Source organism: Littorina saxatilis, linkage group LG15, assembly GCF_037325665.1.
Source record: "Littorina saxatilis isolate snail1 linkage group LG15, US_GU_Lsax_2.0, whole genome shotgun sequence".
NCBI lineage: Eukaryota > Metazoa > Mollusca > Gastropoda > Littorinimorpha > Littorinidae > Littorina > Littorina saxatilis.
The window spans coordinates 42,091,911-42,108,828 of record NC_090259.1 but is presented as its reverse complement, the minus strand read 5'-3'; the positions used below and the strand labels follow the sequence as shown (position 1 = coordinate 42,108,828).

Sequence of the window (16,918 nt, the reverse complement as noted above, 5' to 3'; positions counted from 1 at the left end):
TTGAAGTCCCCGACTGGCATACGAAACGTAGGTGTTGCAGACGATGCACCATGCTGAACCACGGACATCAATTTTTCTAAATCGGGTGCCGACGCGCTGTTTGTCTCTATTCACTTCCACAACAGCCGACACCCACTCCCATTTCCATTTGTTCGCGCATCCAGTGTCATCGAATTTTTGACTACGTTTTACAACACGCGCGATCGACATTTCACTAGTACACTGCGTTCAATCCTGTCTCGTGCCCGCGAATACTGTAGCGTGCCCGCGAATCAACAGCGAGCTGTTTCACTCAAAGTTCAAGTAACTGAGGCGGGCGGTAGCAGTGTGTGAACAAAGTACGGACAGTTTTTGCGGGCTTTTGCGCAAAGGCAAAAGTAACCGGTGCTTTTTTTTGTGTGCCTCCCCCCTTTATTTTTTTGGCGGACACTTTTGCTTTTCCGGCGGAAGAAACAAAAATTTCGGCGGAAATCCACCGTTCGGCGGACAATTCCCATGCCTGAAAGACCAGCTGGCTTTGTCTGCTTTATAATACTTTTCAAAATGATAGGAAAAGTGATAGTCAGAATGAAGACATCAAGACTGCTTGTCAAAACTATTGGACAGTCGACTAGCTAGGTGTCACTGTCAGACAAATGCGTCAGATAACAATTTTATGTGCTAAAGACAGAGGCCTGGGAACAACGCTGTTGTACTACCAAGTCCTTACCCACATACTCTGCCTTTTTGCAGCTTACCTTTTACTAGTGTACATGCAAACCTTTTTGTTTTTACAATTTTAATGCTGTCAATACACCCTGTGTCTGGAGGGGTTTTGCAGCCAGCGAAGTGAAAATAAAGAGGGAACATTTTTTCGGCTTGGCGCGGCAGCAAGCATGATGTCTGTCTGAATACTGTTTTTATGTACTGTACTGCTTGAAAAACATTGATTCTATTTATACTCAAATTCAAAACTGAATTAACAGTCATGTAGTCATAAGGAACTTGTAGCAAAAAAGAAGAAAATACTTAAATAGCCAGCCTTTGGATCTCAAAACGAAACATAATGTATTATTTATGTGAATGAACTTTCATAAATTTCAACTCTTCCGCATACCTATTCTATGCAGTACTACTATGACTTTCTAAGAGATGAATTGGGCTATATTATTCTTAACAATAACATTAAGTTATTACAACTAATTAAGCAATGGAGTTATGGACACTTTAGAAACACATTATAAAATTAGCTGCCAATGTCAATGAAAACAAAGATTGAAAGAACTTTCAACAATAATAATTGACCACAATCTTGGAACTATCAAGACACAGGTCTTGTACTTTGCATTAGTTTAGACTCAAGACAGAATGACAAGTAGGGAATTTATGAAACACTTCCTACTACTCCCACCCCTGGGGTTTTAACTTTTAACTTTCCCTTTCATTTCCTCCGTTGATTAAGGTTAACTTCCAAGACACCCCGACACACAGGGAGCAGACCGCCCCAATAATGACAGAAACTGTCATGGGCTGGTAATGGTTCTGCAACTAATTAAGGCATTCTGAAGCCAGTAGTGTTGGAAATATTCGCCAAGTGCTCAATCATCTTGTCAATGATGGTCTAATCACAGTATCGCACTACACTCGACAGAGTGAGAGTATCGCACAGTATCATGATTCATATATATATGATACTGTGCGATACGCAAAGAACTAGAATGGATTTTTCTTTCAGTGTTATATTAACCATATGTTGTTGACATTATTAATCTACATGACAGTCCTATTCTGATTTGCTAGCACTAAGAATGGGCAGGAAACATGCCCCGACGGGGAAAGAATGACATGTCGCAGACCAGGAAGATATTCCAGATGAGATCATCATACAAAACAAACCTGGGACATCTGTGGTCGTGGACTGAAGTCCTTGGGGTCCACGGATCCTGGCTTCAACTGGTTCAGCAGGTGACATATTAGCACGCCATCCCGCAAGGCTTGTGCTAAATCAAAGGCCGTGCCATCTCTCTTGGTGGCTTTGTGATCGCTAGGTAAAATCTGGCACTGCACAAGCCAGTCCACACATTGCCTCCACTCCTCGGCCGCCATTTTGACTAACCTTCTACTCGCTTTGGATGCCTGGAAAAAAATTGATTTTGCATAATAAACAGCTAAACAATCACCAAAAGATTCTCACAAGCATTGAAAATAAGAAATTTCAACCAACTAAATTTGCTGCCTTAGCCTAAACCTGTTTCTTTGGTAAGTTTTTATTTACCTTGAGTTCGAAACTACCTTATTTCAAGGTAGCTCTGAAGCAATTATTCACTTCCTGTTTTCGTTTCCATGTCATTAGCTTGAGTGCATGCTTCAACAAGACGGCCTTCATTCGGTCAAAAATATCACCCTGACCAAACTTTGGTGATTCATCACTTGACATTGACAGTTGTGTGTTCAACATAATGAGGTGAGTAGACTAACTATCTTTGTCGTAGAAGCAAAAATAAACTGCATTTTCCATCAATTTTACCAACAGACATGTATGTCAACCCTGTAGATCTGTGCCAGCAATTTACATTGCAGAATGCGTGTTGTTGATGCATGAGTAACACAACTGCTAGGTGCTGACAGTGCTCTACACTTCAACGCAAAAGTTACATCATGCGTTTCTTTGCTCTTGAACATTGATGCTCCACATTTGACGTCTGATCTGTCCCTTGGTAATGGTATTGAATTTGGTACAGACATTCCTCAGCAAAATCCTGGGGAAGGTTGAGTCAGGGGTATGAGAGGGTCTAATGTATGTTGTGCTTAGGAATTCACACACTTTTTACACAGAGAGTGGCGATTGTTTAGTGTCGCATACATGGAGATCTGGCCAGCAAAGGTACATATATGTCAAGCGCCATTTGCCGATCAGCGCGATCTTAAGATGGCGCAGAACCATATGACGATCCGCAGAAAGCGCGCCCATCTCGAGATGGGCCAAGCCGTTTTGGACGGCAATCGATCGTCACATGGTTCTGCGCAATCTTAAGATAAGCAAAACAATGACTCGTCGGGTTTAAATAGAAACAACATATTTTGAAAATTGTCGTCACAGACAAACTTTCGTCGGTTTGTTCAGTGACCACCATCTTGGAAATGACGTCAATTCTTCACTTCGTCATACATGACTCGGTCGCAAATAATAAGGTCTGCCCCGTATGTCCTTAAAGGCACTGAACCGAACCCTTTCGTGACGTTATTGTATTTTTTTTCATGTGTTACATTAAATGCATTGATTGTTATAAGTTTGTCTCAATGAAGAAATGAAAAAATAACCCAATGTGAACTCTAAAATATCACTATATCGCTATTCTGTTCATGCAAAATAAGTCAGTCACCTGCAGTTGAGCGTTCGTCTTTGTCTGGACCCTTTTAGTAATAAGTATGTGTGTTTCCAAGTGATCGGCAGATGGCGCAATTCTTGCTTGGTTTGCACAATCTTAAGATCGCGCAGCTCTATTCATTTTCGGAAATAATCCATAGATGGCGCGCCCATCTCGAAATGGGCGCGCTTTCTGCGGATCGTCATATGGTTCTGCGCCATCTTAAGATCGCGCTGATCGGCAAATGGCGCTTGACATATATATGCATGCATACAGTTGCTGTGTGTGCTTTAGAACAAAAAGAGCAGACGATATTTTAGGGGCAGCATATTTGACAGTCATGTGGCATGTGCCGCTGTTTTGCCCTCAACTTCCTTGTATGCATGAATTGTGATGTCAAACATTAGACCTAATTTAGTCAATAGATCCCCTTAGTACTACAACGTGCAACGGCAAAGTGTTCCAGTTTGCCTGGATGTCATAGATGGCTGCACAGTCATAAGCGCTTGGTGATAATTAAAGCAGCCTGGCTTGTTTACACAGGCGTCGGAAATCAGTCTTCTTCTTCTTCTCGTTCATAATCCAATGAACTGCCACCAATACAGGTTTGATTCATATGGTCGGGTGTCGGTCAGATGTCCTATCATGCTTCGTAGAGGGCGGACAGGGTCCGATTAAACTTTGTTCGCACTGGTCAAACTGGTCAGCGTTTGAATCCCGGGCGTGTCTGGTGGGTTGAAGGTGGCGATTTTTCTGATCTCACAGGTCAACTTATGTGCACACCTGCTAGTGGCTTAGACCCCCCCCAAAAAAATAGTCTGTTTACGGTATCCCGATCGACCCTATTTTTTCACGCGACCCTTGACTTTTTTTTGGCATTTGGGGGAAAAAAAATAAAATAAATTTTTTTTTTAAAAAGTCTTCTTTTTGGGGGGGGGGCAAAATAACTAAAAAAATGTTTTTGGGGAAAAAAATATTAAATTTTTTTTTTTTTAACTCCCGACCTACGGACCCTATTTTTTGGGGCCTATGTTACCATAAACAGACTTCTTTTTTGTGTGCCTTATCCCTCTTCCGTGTGGATACAAGACCAAGTACGCACCTTAAAAATCCTGTAATTCAATTATTCATGCCAGAATAGGGAAACACAAAGAGACCTAGCACACATTTCCTGAAAATGGAGTATGGCTATTTAAATGGCGGGGAAAAACGTTCAGATATATATGTAAAAACTTGCTCTTAGTTTTACAAAATATGAGTAAACGTGGGAGTTGCAGCCAATGAACGCAGTAGCAGAAAGAAGAGGCTCCTTGCATTATGAGATCCTTTCTGAAGTACATCTTTACTGATTGTTGTGCAGTGTTCACCTTAACCGGGGATGTGTGGTTTGCTTTTTTAACCACCGGATATACTGTATTAAAATACCAATATGTATTGATTGCATTTTTAAAAAGGGGGCTTAGTCATTACTTATTAGGCACAAAAAAAAAATAGGTGTGGTTACGGTAACATAGCCCAAAAAAATAGGGTAGGTAGGTAGGCAATCACTTCTTTTTTTTTTTTAACTTTTTTTTCTAATGTGTACAAATTAAACCTACCGTACTTTCCGGGTGACAAGGCGCTTTGTTATCTAAGATATCTTTTAAAAAAAAAATTGTAATCCAGTCACCCATTGGACGCAGGGGGCCAAAAGGGCGCACCAAAATGACCCTGTTTTTGCCATGAGAGGTGGTTCCCCTGTCATATTTGAGAGAGGAAACACTTCCTGCATCGGGGTCAGTGACCGGTCAGTGACCAAAGGCATTGTGATAGCTGGGTGGCCTTGTTAAGACACGACCTTCTTCCCAGGGGTCAATGACCCAGTTTTTGCCATGAGAGGTGGTTCCCCTGTCATATCTGAGAGAGGAAACACTTCCTGCATCGGGGTCAGTGACCGGTCAGTGACCGAGTTTAACAGAGTGGAAATCTGTGTGTGCGGCCAGATCAAAGGCAGGGCAGTACCTAGTAGCTGAAACATGCATTATCACAAGTTGTTTGACTGGTACTCAAGCGGTCTCTTTGATTTTTTTCGTATTTCATACACGGATTAGGCGCTTCGTTATACAAGACGCAGGGGTCGAACTCCAGGAAAAAAGTCGCGCCTTATGACCCGGAAAGTACGGTACTTGACAGGGAAATAAGTGTGCGACACGGACGCTTTCGCTTTCATTGCGTTTTTTGCACTCGGTTTTTTTTTTTTTTTTTTTTTTTTTTTTGACAAATGTAATAAAAAGTTATAGGATCGGCCCCTAAAAATAGGGTAGGTCGGGTTACCGTAACCACACCTATTTTTTTTTTAGGCCTTACAAGGCAAAAAATAAAAATAGTCTGTTTACGGTATCCCGACCGACCCTATTTTTTCGCGCGACCCTAGACTTTTTTTTGGCATTTGGGGAAAGAAGAAAAAAAGAAAAAAAAAGAAAAAAATAAAATCTTTGTTTTTTGGCAAAATAACTTAAAAATATGGGTTTTTTTGGATAAAAATAAAATCCCGACCTACCGACCCTATTTTTGTGGCCTATGTTACCGTAAACAGACTTTTTTTGTTGTTGCCTAATAGGTGTACGTGTTCCGGTTTTCCAGTCATTTTGCACAATTGCTGGTACTATGCAGAATACAGAATACAGAATACATGCAGATGATGGATCGGATTCTGCACAGGCAGCAGCCAAACTGTTGGATTTTCTTCTTCTACGTTCATGGGCTGAAACTCCCACGTGCACTCTTGTTGCTTTTTTTTGCACGAGTGGGATTTTACGTGTATGAGTATGACTGTTTATACCCCATTATTTTAGGCAGCCATGCGATGCTTTTGGGTGACAGTATTGGCGTTAACCAGTAATTACCGTTTGAAACGAGAAAAATGCCGGAACAAAATTGGCTGCCGGTATGACCTACCGGTTGATTTTTAGAACTACCAGGTTTGTTTCGCTGCTAAAACCAAAACCAACAGTACTCTGAGCTGTTTTTCCATATTTTAGTATTTGTTACCACATCTCTCGACATGAACGTGCAGAGAATAACTATATTGTTGGTCTTGGGTCAGTGTTTGTAATTTTTGAGTTTCAAATAATAAGTAGAAAAATTGAATTGTAAATATAAGGAATATTTCCATTGTAAATAGGAAATGTCCTTGTTTCGTGAGTGTAATATACCTCTATGTTGGAGTTAAAAAGAAACAAGAACAAGTCGCTTAAGGCGAAAATACAACATTTAGTCAAGTAGCTGTCGAACTCACAGAATGAAACTGAACGCAATGCAACGCAGCAAGACCGTATACTCGTAGCATCGTCAGTCCACCGCTCACGGCAAAGGCAGTGAAATTGACAAGAAGAGCGGGGTAGTAGTTGCGCTGAGAATGATAGCACGCTTTTCTGTACCTCTCTTTGTTTTAACTTTCTGAGCGTGTTTTTAATCCAAACATATCATATCTATATGTTTTTGGAATCAGGAACCGACAAGGAATAAGGTGAAAGTGTTTTTAAATTGATTTTGACAAATTAATTTTGATAATAATTTTTATATATTTAATTTTCAGAGCTTGTTTTTAATCCAAATATAACATAAATATATGTTTTTGGAATCAGCAAATGATGGAGAATAAGATGAACGTAAATGTGGATCGTTTTATAAAAAAATTTTTTTTTTTACAATTTTCAGATTTTTAATGACCAAAGTCATTAATTAATTTTGAAGCCACCAAGCTGAAATGCAATACCGAAGTCCGGGCTTCGTCGAAGATTACTTGACCAAAATTTCAACCAATTTGGTTGAAAAATGAGGGCGTGACAGTGCCGCCTCAACTTTCACGAAAAGCCGGATATGACGTCATCAAAGACATTTATCAACAAAATGAAAAAAACGTATGGGGATATCATACCCAGGAACTCTCATGTCAAATTTCATAAAGATCGGTCTAGTAGTTTAGTCTGAATCGCTCTACACACACACACAGACAGACACACACACACACACGCACATACACCACGACCCTCGTCTCGATTCCCCCCTCTACGTTAAAACATTTAGTCAAAACTTGACTAAATGTAAAAAAACAAGTCGCGTAAGGCGAAAATACAACATTCAGTCAAGCTGTCGAACTCACAGAATGAAACTGAACGCAATGCAATTTTTCAGCAAGACCGTATACTCGTAGCATCGTCAGTCCACCGCTCGTGGCAAAGGCAGTGAAATTGACAAGAAGAGCGGGGTAGTAGTTGCGCTGAGAAGGATATGTAGCACGCTTTTCCTTCGTTTTAACTTTCTGAGCGTGTTTTTAATCCAAACATATCATATCTATATGTTTTTGGAATCAGGAACCGACAAGGAATAAGATGAAAGTGTTTTTAAATTGATTTCGAAAATTTAATTTTGATCATAATTTTTATATTTTTAATTTTCAGAGCTTGTTTTTAATCCAAATATAACATATTTATATGTTTTTGGAATCAGAAAATGATGAAGAATAAGATGAACGTAAATTTGGATTGTTTTTTGTATTGTTTTTTTTGTTCAAACAATTTTATTCAAATAAATAACAACAATTAACAATATCTCATACAATGAGTTAAATACAACAATTAACAATATCTCATACAATGAATTAAATACAACTTACCGAGTACAACAAGCTAACTTTTCTTTGACGTTTTGTTCTTCGAACACTCGCACAAAAATGCTTCTTATCTGTAACTGCCTATCAAAAATACTTTCCAACGGTAAAAACGAATTTGTTTTTTTATATATACTAACGCACATCTTTCCGATTAAGATAATGTGGTTCAATTTATACATAGTTGCCTTTTTCACCATTACAAAATGCATACCAAATAAAACATCACTAACTTTCAAAACAACCTTAATTTCTAAAGTACGAAATATAAATTTTTCAATAAACTTCCAGAATTTGTATACAACCGGGCATTCAAAAAAGAAGTGTTCAATGAAATCAGTTACATCACAACAGTAATTACATTAATTAGTTTCCGTTACTTTCATTTTACACAGGAGAATGTTGGTCGGATAAATGTTGTGCATAATTTTCCAGTGTAAAACTCTTAATCTAGTCTCTTGTGTTGACTGATAGGCAACTATCCAAGATCGTTCATCAATTTCTACATTAAACTTTCTCTTCCAAAATCCTCCGGAACATGGTACATCTGTTTTCATATTGATAATCTCTTTCCTATATTCTCTGGCACTTAACACATTTTTGCCGTTAAACAGTGGTAAGGTAATACAAGCATCATCAGTCATATTTACAACATTTTTCCTCATAAATAATGACACAGCAGCTTTTACAACATTATATTCAAGAATTCGGTTTGGCGAATATCCAATCAAATCACAAATATCTTGATATGATAATATGTCTCCCGAACGTACAATGTCAGTTAATACTAATACATGTACACCTCGTTGTATCCAACTTTCAAAAAATAAAACTTTGCCACTATACGTTATGCATGCATTATTCCATAATAAAACCGGCCCGATTGTCCCCGGATCGTAGTGGTTATTATCCAGCCAATATTTGGATTGTTTTATAATTCAGATTTTTAATGACCAAAGTCATTAATTAATTTTTAAGCCACCAAGCTGAAATGCAATACCGAAGTCCGGGCTTCGTCGAAGATTACTTGACCAAAATTTCAACCAATTTGGTTGAAAAATGAGGGCGTGACAGTGCCGCCTCAACTTTCACGAAAAGCCGGATATGACATCATCAAAGACATTTATCAACAAAATGAAAAAAACGTATGGGGATATCATACCCAGGAACTCTCATGTAAAATCACATAAAGATCGGTCCAGTAGTTTAGTCTGAATCGCTCTACACACACACAGAGACAGACACACACACACACACACGCACATCGTCTCGATTCCCCCCTCTACGTTAAAACATTTAGTCAAAACTTGACTAAATGTAAAAAAACAAGTCGCGTAAGGCGAAAATACAACATTCAGTCAAGCTGTCGAACTCACAGAATGAAACTGAACGCAATGCAATTTTTCAGCAAGACCGTATACTCGTAGCATCGTCAGTCCACCGCTCATGGCAAAGGCAGTGAAATTGACAAGAAGAGCGGGGTAGTAGTTGCGCTGAGAAGGATATGTAGCACGCTTTTCCTTCGTTTTAACTTTCTGAGCGTGTTTTTAATCCAAACATATCATATCTATATGTTTTTGGAATCAGGAACCGACAAGGAATAAGATGAAAGTGTTTTTAAATTGATTTCGAAAATTTAATTTTGATCATAATTTTTATATTTTTAATTTTCAGAGCTTGTTTTTAATCCAAATATAACATATTTATATGTTTTTGGAATCAGAAAATGATGAAGAATAAGATGAACGTAAATTTGGATTGTTTTTTTTTTTTTTTTTTTTTTTCAAACAATTTTATTCAAATAAATAACAACAATTAACAATATCTCATACAATGAGTTAAATACAACAATTAGCAATATCTCATACAATGAATTAAATACAACTTACCGAGTACAACAAGCTAACGTTTCTTTGACGTTTTGTTCTTCGAACACTCACACAAAAATGCTTCTTATCTGTAACTGCCTATCAAAAATACTTTCCAACGGTAAAAACGAATTTGTTTTTTTATATATACTAACGCACATCTTTCCGATTAAGATAATGTGGTTCAATTTATACATAGTTGCCTTTTTCACCATTACAAAATGCATACCAAATAAAACATCACTAACTTTCAAAACAACCTTAATTTCTAAAGTACGAAATATAAATTTTTCAATAAACTTCCAGAATTTGTATACAACCGGGCATTCAAAAAAGAAGTGTTCAATGAAATCAGTTACATCACAACAGTAATTACATTAATTAGTTTCCGTTACTTTCATTTTACACAGGAGAATGTTGGTCGGATAAATGTTGTGCATAATTTTCCAGTGTAAAACTCTTAATCTAGTCTCTTGTGTTGACTGATAGGCAACTATCCAAGATCGTTCATCAATTTCTACATTAAACTTTCTCTTCCAAAATCCTCCGGAACATGGTACATCTGTTTTCATATTGATAATCTCTTTCCTATATTCTCTGGCACTTAACACATTTTTGCCGTTAAACAGTGGTAAGGTAATACAAGCATCATCAGTCATATTTACAACATTTTTCCTCATAAATAATGACACAGCAGCTTTTACAACATTATATTCAAGAATTCGGTTTGGCGAATATCCAATCAAATCACAAATATCTTGATATGATAATATGTCTCCCGAACGTACAATGTCAGTTAATACCAATACATGTACACCTCGTTGTATCCAACTTTCAAAAAATAAAACTTTGCCACTATACGTTATGCATGCATTATTCCATAATAAAACCGGCCCGATTGTCCCCGGATCGTAGTGGTTATTATCCAGCCAATATTTGGATTGTTTTATAATTCAGATTTTTAATGACCAAAGTCATTAATTAATTTTTAAGCCACCAAGCTGAAATGCAATACCGAAGTCAGGGCTTCGTCGAAGATTACTTGACCAAAATTTCAACCAATTTGGTTGAAAAATGAGCGCGTGACAGTGCCGCCTCAACTTTCACGAAAAGCCGGATATGACGTCATCAAAGACATTTATCAACAAAATGAAAAAAACGTATGGGGATATCATACCCAGGAACTCTCATGTAAATTTCATAAAGATCGGTCCAGTAGTTTAGTCTGAATCGCTCTACACACACACACAGACACACACACACACACACACACGCACATACACCACGACCCTCGTCTCGATTCCCCCCTCTACGTTAAAACATTTAGTCAAAACTTGACTAAATGTAAAAAAACAAGTCGCGTAAGGCGAAAATACAACATTCAGTCAAGCTGTCGAACTCACAGAATGAAACTGAACGCAATGCAATTTTTCAGCAAGACCGTATACTCGTAGCATCGTCAGTCCACCGCTCGTGGCAAAGGCAGTGAAATTGACAAGAAGAACGGGGTAGTAGTTGCGCTGAGAAGGATATGTAGCACGCTTTTCCTTCGTTTTAACTTTCTGAGCGTGTTTTTAATCCAAACATATCATATCTATATGTTTTTGGAATCAGGAACCGACAAGGAATAAGATGAAAGTGTTTTTAAATTGATTTCGAAAATTTAATTTTGATCATAATTTTTATATTTTTAATTTTCAGAGCTTGTTTTTAATCCAAATATAACATATTTATATGTTTTTGGAATCAGAAAATGATGAAGAATAAGATGAACGTAAATTTGGATTGTTTTTTTTTTTTTTTTTTTTTTTTCAAACAATTTTATTCAAATAAATAACAACAATTAACAATATCTCATACAATGAGTTAAATACAACAATTAGCAATATCTCATACAATGAATTAAATACAACTTACCGAGTACAACAAGCTAACGTTTCTTTGACGTTTTGTTCTTCGAACACTCACACAAAAATGCTTCTTATCTGTAACTGCCTATCAAAAATACTTTCCAACGGTAAAAACGAATTTGTTTTTTTATATATACTAACGCACATCTTTCCGATTAAGATAATGTGGTTCAATTTATACATAGTTGCCTTTTTCACCATTACAAAATGCATACCAAATAAAACATCACTAACTTTCAAAACAACCTTAATTTCTAAAGTACGAAATATAAATTTTTCAATAAACTTCCAGAATTTGTATACAACCGGGCATTCAAAAAAGAAGTGTTCAATGAAATCAGTTACATCACAACAGTAATTACATTAATTAGTTTCCGTTACTTTCATTTTACACAGGAGAATGTTGGTCGGATAAATGTTGTGCATAATTTTCCAGTGTAAAACTCTTAATCTAGTCTCTTGTGTTGACTGATAGGCAACTATCCAAGATCGTTCATCAATTTCTACATTAAACTTTCTCTTCCAAAATCCTCCGGAACATGGTACATCTGTTTTCATATTGATAATCTCTTTCCTATATTCTCTGGCACTTAACACATTTTTGCCGTTAAACAGTGGTAAGGTAATACAAGCATCATCAGTCATATTTACAACATTTTTCCTCATAAATAATGACACAGCAGCTTTTACAACATTATATTCAAGAATTCGGTTTGGCGAATATCCAATCAAATCACAAATATCTTGATATGATAATATGTCTCCCGAACGTACAATGTCAGTTAATACTAATACATGTACACCTCGTTGTATCCAACTTTCAAAAAATAAAACTTTGCCACTATACGTTATGCATGCATTATTCCATAATAAAACCGGCCCGATTGTCCCCGGATCGTAGTGGTTATTATCCAGCCAATATTTGGATTGTTTTATAATTCAGATTTTTAATGACCAAAGTCATTAATTAATTTTTAAGCCACCAAGCTGAAATGCAATACCGAAGTCCGGCCTTCGTCGAAGATTGCTTGGCCAAAATGTCAATCAATTTGATTGAAAAATGAGGGTGTGACAGTGCCGCCTCAACTTTTACAAAAAGCCGGATATGATGTCATCAAAGGTATTTATCGAAAAAAGAAAACAAACGTCCGGGGATATCATTCCCAGGAACTCTCATGTCAAATTTCATAAAGATCGGTCCAGTAGTTTGGTCTGAATCGCTCTACACACACACACACACACACCACGACCCTCGTCTCGATTCCCCCTCATTGTTAAAACATTTAGTCAAAACTTGACTAAATGTAAAAAGACCAATGAAGAAGGATGCTCACCACCTATTTACAAGCAACAAAAAACAAAAAAAGGAAAGAAAAAAAGAGAGAAGGAAACAGTTAAAGGAAGGGTTGAAGCAGCCTGCATGCAACTGAGGTAAAAAAAAATTTAAAAAAAGGAAAAAAAAAATATAATGTTGGTCTTGGGTCAGTGGCCTAGCATGATTTCAGAAGACCAACAGATACATGTCTAGTGCATTGATTAACGGATATGCATTCAATGACACTGGTTGTGGTCATAACCAATGTAAAAATATGACAAAAACTTGATTGGCATCTGCAGTCTTGAGTTTAAGCGTTTGAAAATGCCTGAGCCTGAAGGCGGGTGTAACTTAAACCTCTTGGTATCAGTCTGCCTTAGAGATGAGGACGACAGGTTGCCAGATGGCCAGAATAGCGTGCTGCATTTTCCTGCATAGAACTAATGTGCGTCTGCCACGATGGTGCCTGAGCCAAACATTGGCGGGCACTGCTCACAGCCCGGCGCACGGCACTGTAAACATTCCCCGTCCCTTACCCTTGGTCTCATGCCTGTCTATCGGAATTGGTCTTGTGACACAAAAACCTGGGCAGATCCACGCACTAGATGTTGTTTGGAGATGGCAGCACTACAAATGCCCAAACTTATTTCACATCTCCCAAACCTTTGCTGTAATTTCGACGGGCGCAGTGGCATGGTGGTAAGACCTCGGCCTCCTAATCGGGAGGTCGTGAGTTCGAATCCCGGTCACTGTCGCCTGGTGGGTTAAGAGTGGAGATTTTTCCGATCTCCCAGGTCAACTTATGTGCAGACCTGCTAGTGACTTAACCCCCTTCGTGTGTACACGCAAGCACAAGACCAAGTGCGCACGGAAAAGATCCTGTAATCCATGTCGGAGTTTGATGGGTTATGGAAACACGAAAATACCCAGCATGCCTACTCAACGACCCACAACATCCGGACTGTGTAGTTAAAATGACGTCATTGTTAATGTGTTTGTTTACAAAGATAATCTTTTAAAAAGTGGTCAATATGAAGGTTCTATGGTTTTTGGGGATTACACGAAGTCTCAATCCAAAACTCCCAATAATTTTAGAGATACAGACACTTTAGTGAGGGTCTGGGTCGTCCACGACCCAGGAAGCACGGTGAAGGTGAAAAGGTGGTGCCAAGGACACATTTTGGGGAAAAAATGAATCCTAGCACGACATCCCTGCTCTATGTCTCTATCTCTTTCTGATGAAGGATAAACTCATTTTCACTTTGACAGTGGAGAGAGGATCCAGATCATGCTTGCTCCTCTCAGATCATGCTTGCGGCCGGAGGACTGTGTTGAGAACAAACAGGACAGAACTTTCTCCCACAACAACTAACGCTGCTTCATCACGCAGGCCTAGTTGACCAACCACAAACATGGACACCCTTTAGTTTGGTTGAAAATAGGCCTTGCATGGTGTGCCTTGGCAGTTGACAGTGTTGTCCTGCCATCAGTCTTTCTCCTTCTATTCATGGCATCTCCATTGTTGGTCAACACAGGGAACAGGGTTTCAAAGGGATTAGCTATATAAGTGGGTGAGAAAGATATTGAGATCAGAGAGAGAGAGTGTGTGTGTGTGTGTGAGTGTGATGAGAGACTGACTGAGACATCAGACTGTTTATCAGTAACTCAGAGAGAGGGAAAGTTTATGTAATTCAGAGAAAGGGAGAGAACTACATGTATTTTTAACCTATCGTGTGCATAGTTGTGTTGTAGATATATATACATGTCTATGCCTTGAAAGCTTCTGAGATCTGTATGTGTCTTATGATATCTTTATCTTTGTGAATCACTTGCAAGTCTGACAAAAATAATAACACATGCAGGCATACTGGTACATGTATATGCGCTTACACATCATGAAAGAAAAAGGTTCACAATTCAAACATTGATAACAGGAAGTTTCTAGCAGTAGAGCACAAGAACTGATAGCTCACCGGGAATTCCACCACCCCTCCCCTTTCCCCCGGATCACCTCAGCACCCCCCCCCCCCCCCCTCACCACCATACCCTACCCCCTTACCTCCTCCACACCCCTACCCTGCAAGCCTCATTGAAATTTGGGCTATAGTTGCATGACCCGGCAACACAGAGGCAAATGCGGAAACTAATGGGACAAGGAAAGACCCCCTCCCATCCCCTCCCCTTCCGGCAGTGGAGCAGTGTTTGTCGAGATCTTTTAAAGGCAAACTTTGATGGATGTGCCGTCCCCAGGGACATGAGGGAGAGCAGGGGAGGGGGGGGGGGGGATGTCCTGACAAGGATGACAGAGAGAGGGGAGAGAGGGGGGGGGGGGGGCTTTTTCCTGTTGCTCGTGACATGGACAAGGACAACATCCACCACATGCCTTGGCTTGAGCTGTGGCTGTGGGGCACACTTCACACACACGTGTATGTTCTTTTTCACGTCACTCGGGCTTCTTGAGGAAGTTCAACAGCCGATGGTTCTGTAGCCAGCTAGAATTGTTTATATATACAATTGTGTGTCAGTGTGTCGGCCAGGCTTTGTTCAAAAGTGTTTATTTTGCCCACAGTTTAACCACAGCTTGTCATTCCACAGTGTGAGTGTCGTGGGCTGTTTCTATTGTTTCGCAAATCAGCTGCACTTCACCTGCCGATAATTGCACGGTGCAGCTTAGAATCACAAGGTGGTTACTTGGGTCAAACATTAGTGAATACGTGTGTCTGGCGGGTCACGGAGACAATAGAAGTAGCCTATATATATCCCATGACCATTGTTTTATCGAAAGCGTCTTATCAGTGTTGGAAGAAACGCGTTTCGTCAGTGACATGCGATTGTGAACAGCTTTTCAGTTGTGTGTTTGTGGCGAGGATCGAACAGTTGTGTTTACCTTTCTGAGTATCGATGGGACAGATGGTGCGGCTTTGGAGTGGCCCGCAGAGCTTTGCTAGTGCGCTGTAATTAACGAAAGTGGGTCAACACTTGAGGGAAGCTGGTTTCAGCATTAAAACAGGAGTACAGCCTGAAACCCCATCGAAAGATTAAATCACCGGAAGTCAATCAACAGATATTTCAGTTTCAGTGTGTTCATTGAAGGAAATATATATACTTATGTACTTTGAATACATGTCGGTTTTAGTGAGTGTCACTACACGAAGTTGTTACTGATTTATAGTCCGTGAGATTTATGGGACCGCAGTGTAGTGTTTTTTAAGGTGTTGAGAGGCTATAAAACCAAAGCGATGGGATATATCGTTTCGCAATTACATGTCCTTAACAATGTTAGTTTTTGGTACACAAGGAACAGTGCGTCACTATGCGCCGATGGGTTTCAGTCTCGTAAATCAGTCATAAATAACTGCTACCCGTTTTAGCGCCATAAACAACTCAGTTAATGCATCATTTGCCCTGCATGTAATCTCTACACTACTGTGTCATTTCTATTCAGGTAAAGATTATCTACGCTTAGCTTTGGTCTTTAGAGTAGAACGACCCGAACTGTTACATTTTGTCACTTTTGGTGTCTGCAACTTGAGCACCGGTGTGCTATTTTTAATATGTCAGTTCAGCATGCTGTTTATCCCGTCCTACTTATGTAAACGATAATGTAAACTCTCACAGATGTGTGCAGGCTTTTACATGGGATAAGACCATCCCTCCGCTTGGACTCCTACACAAAATCAACACCCTGAGTGGCTTGCTGTCATGGATTAGTTTCGTAAAAGCCACTAGCACCCAGGCTGTTAATTGTTGGTATTTGACCAAGTTGAGAGATAGCCTTATCCTAAGTGGACAGCCTGGCCAGATGGTGAGCTGAACTCTTTTCGCGG

At 39.1% G+C, this 16,918-nt stretch overlaps 2 protein-coding genes across 10 annotated transcripts in view; one reads left to right on the top strand and one right to left on the bottom strand.

Moving 5' to 3' along the window:
* The window catches only part of LOC138949355 (guanine nucleotide exchange factor VAV2-like), an 82,390-nt gene extending 80,178 nt beyond the window's left edge, over positions 1 to 2,212 (bottom strand). For all 8 annotated transcript variants that reach the window (XM_070321152.1, XM_070321148.1, XM_070321150.1 and 5 more), the window contains exon 1: positions 1,876 to 2,212. In XM_070321152.1, coding sequence (XP_070177253.1) covers positions 1,876 to 2,085 — 210 coding nt within the window. In that variant the 5' untranslated portion in view covers positions 2,086 to 2,212. The remainder of the gene's footprint in view (positions 1 to 1,875) is intronic.
* An 86-nt stretch (positions 2,213 to 2,298) lies between these two features.
* Positions 2,299 to 16,918, top strand: part of LOC138949359 (uncharacterized) — a 45,064-nt gene continuing 30,444 nt past the window's right edge. The window contains exon 1 of one of the 2 annotated variants that reach the window (XM_070321169.1): positions 2,299 to 2,443. The gene's annotated coding sequence lies outside the window, so the exon portion shown is untranslated. Of the gene's footprint in view, positions 2,444 to 16,325; positions 16,537 to 16,918 lie in introns of those variants that run through there. The other variant, XM_070321168.1, reaches the window with a different exon arrangement.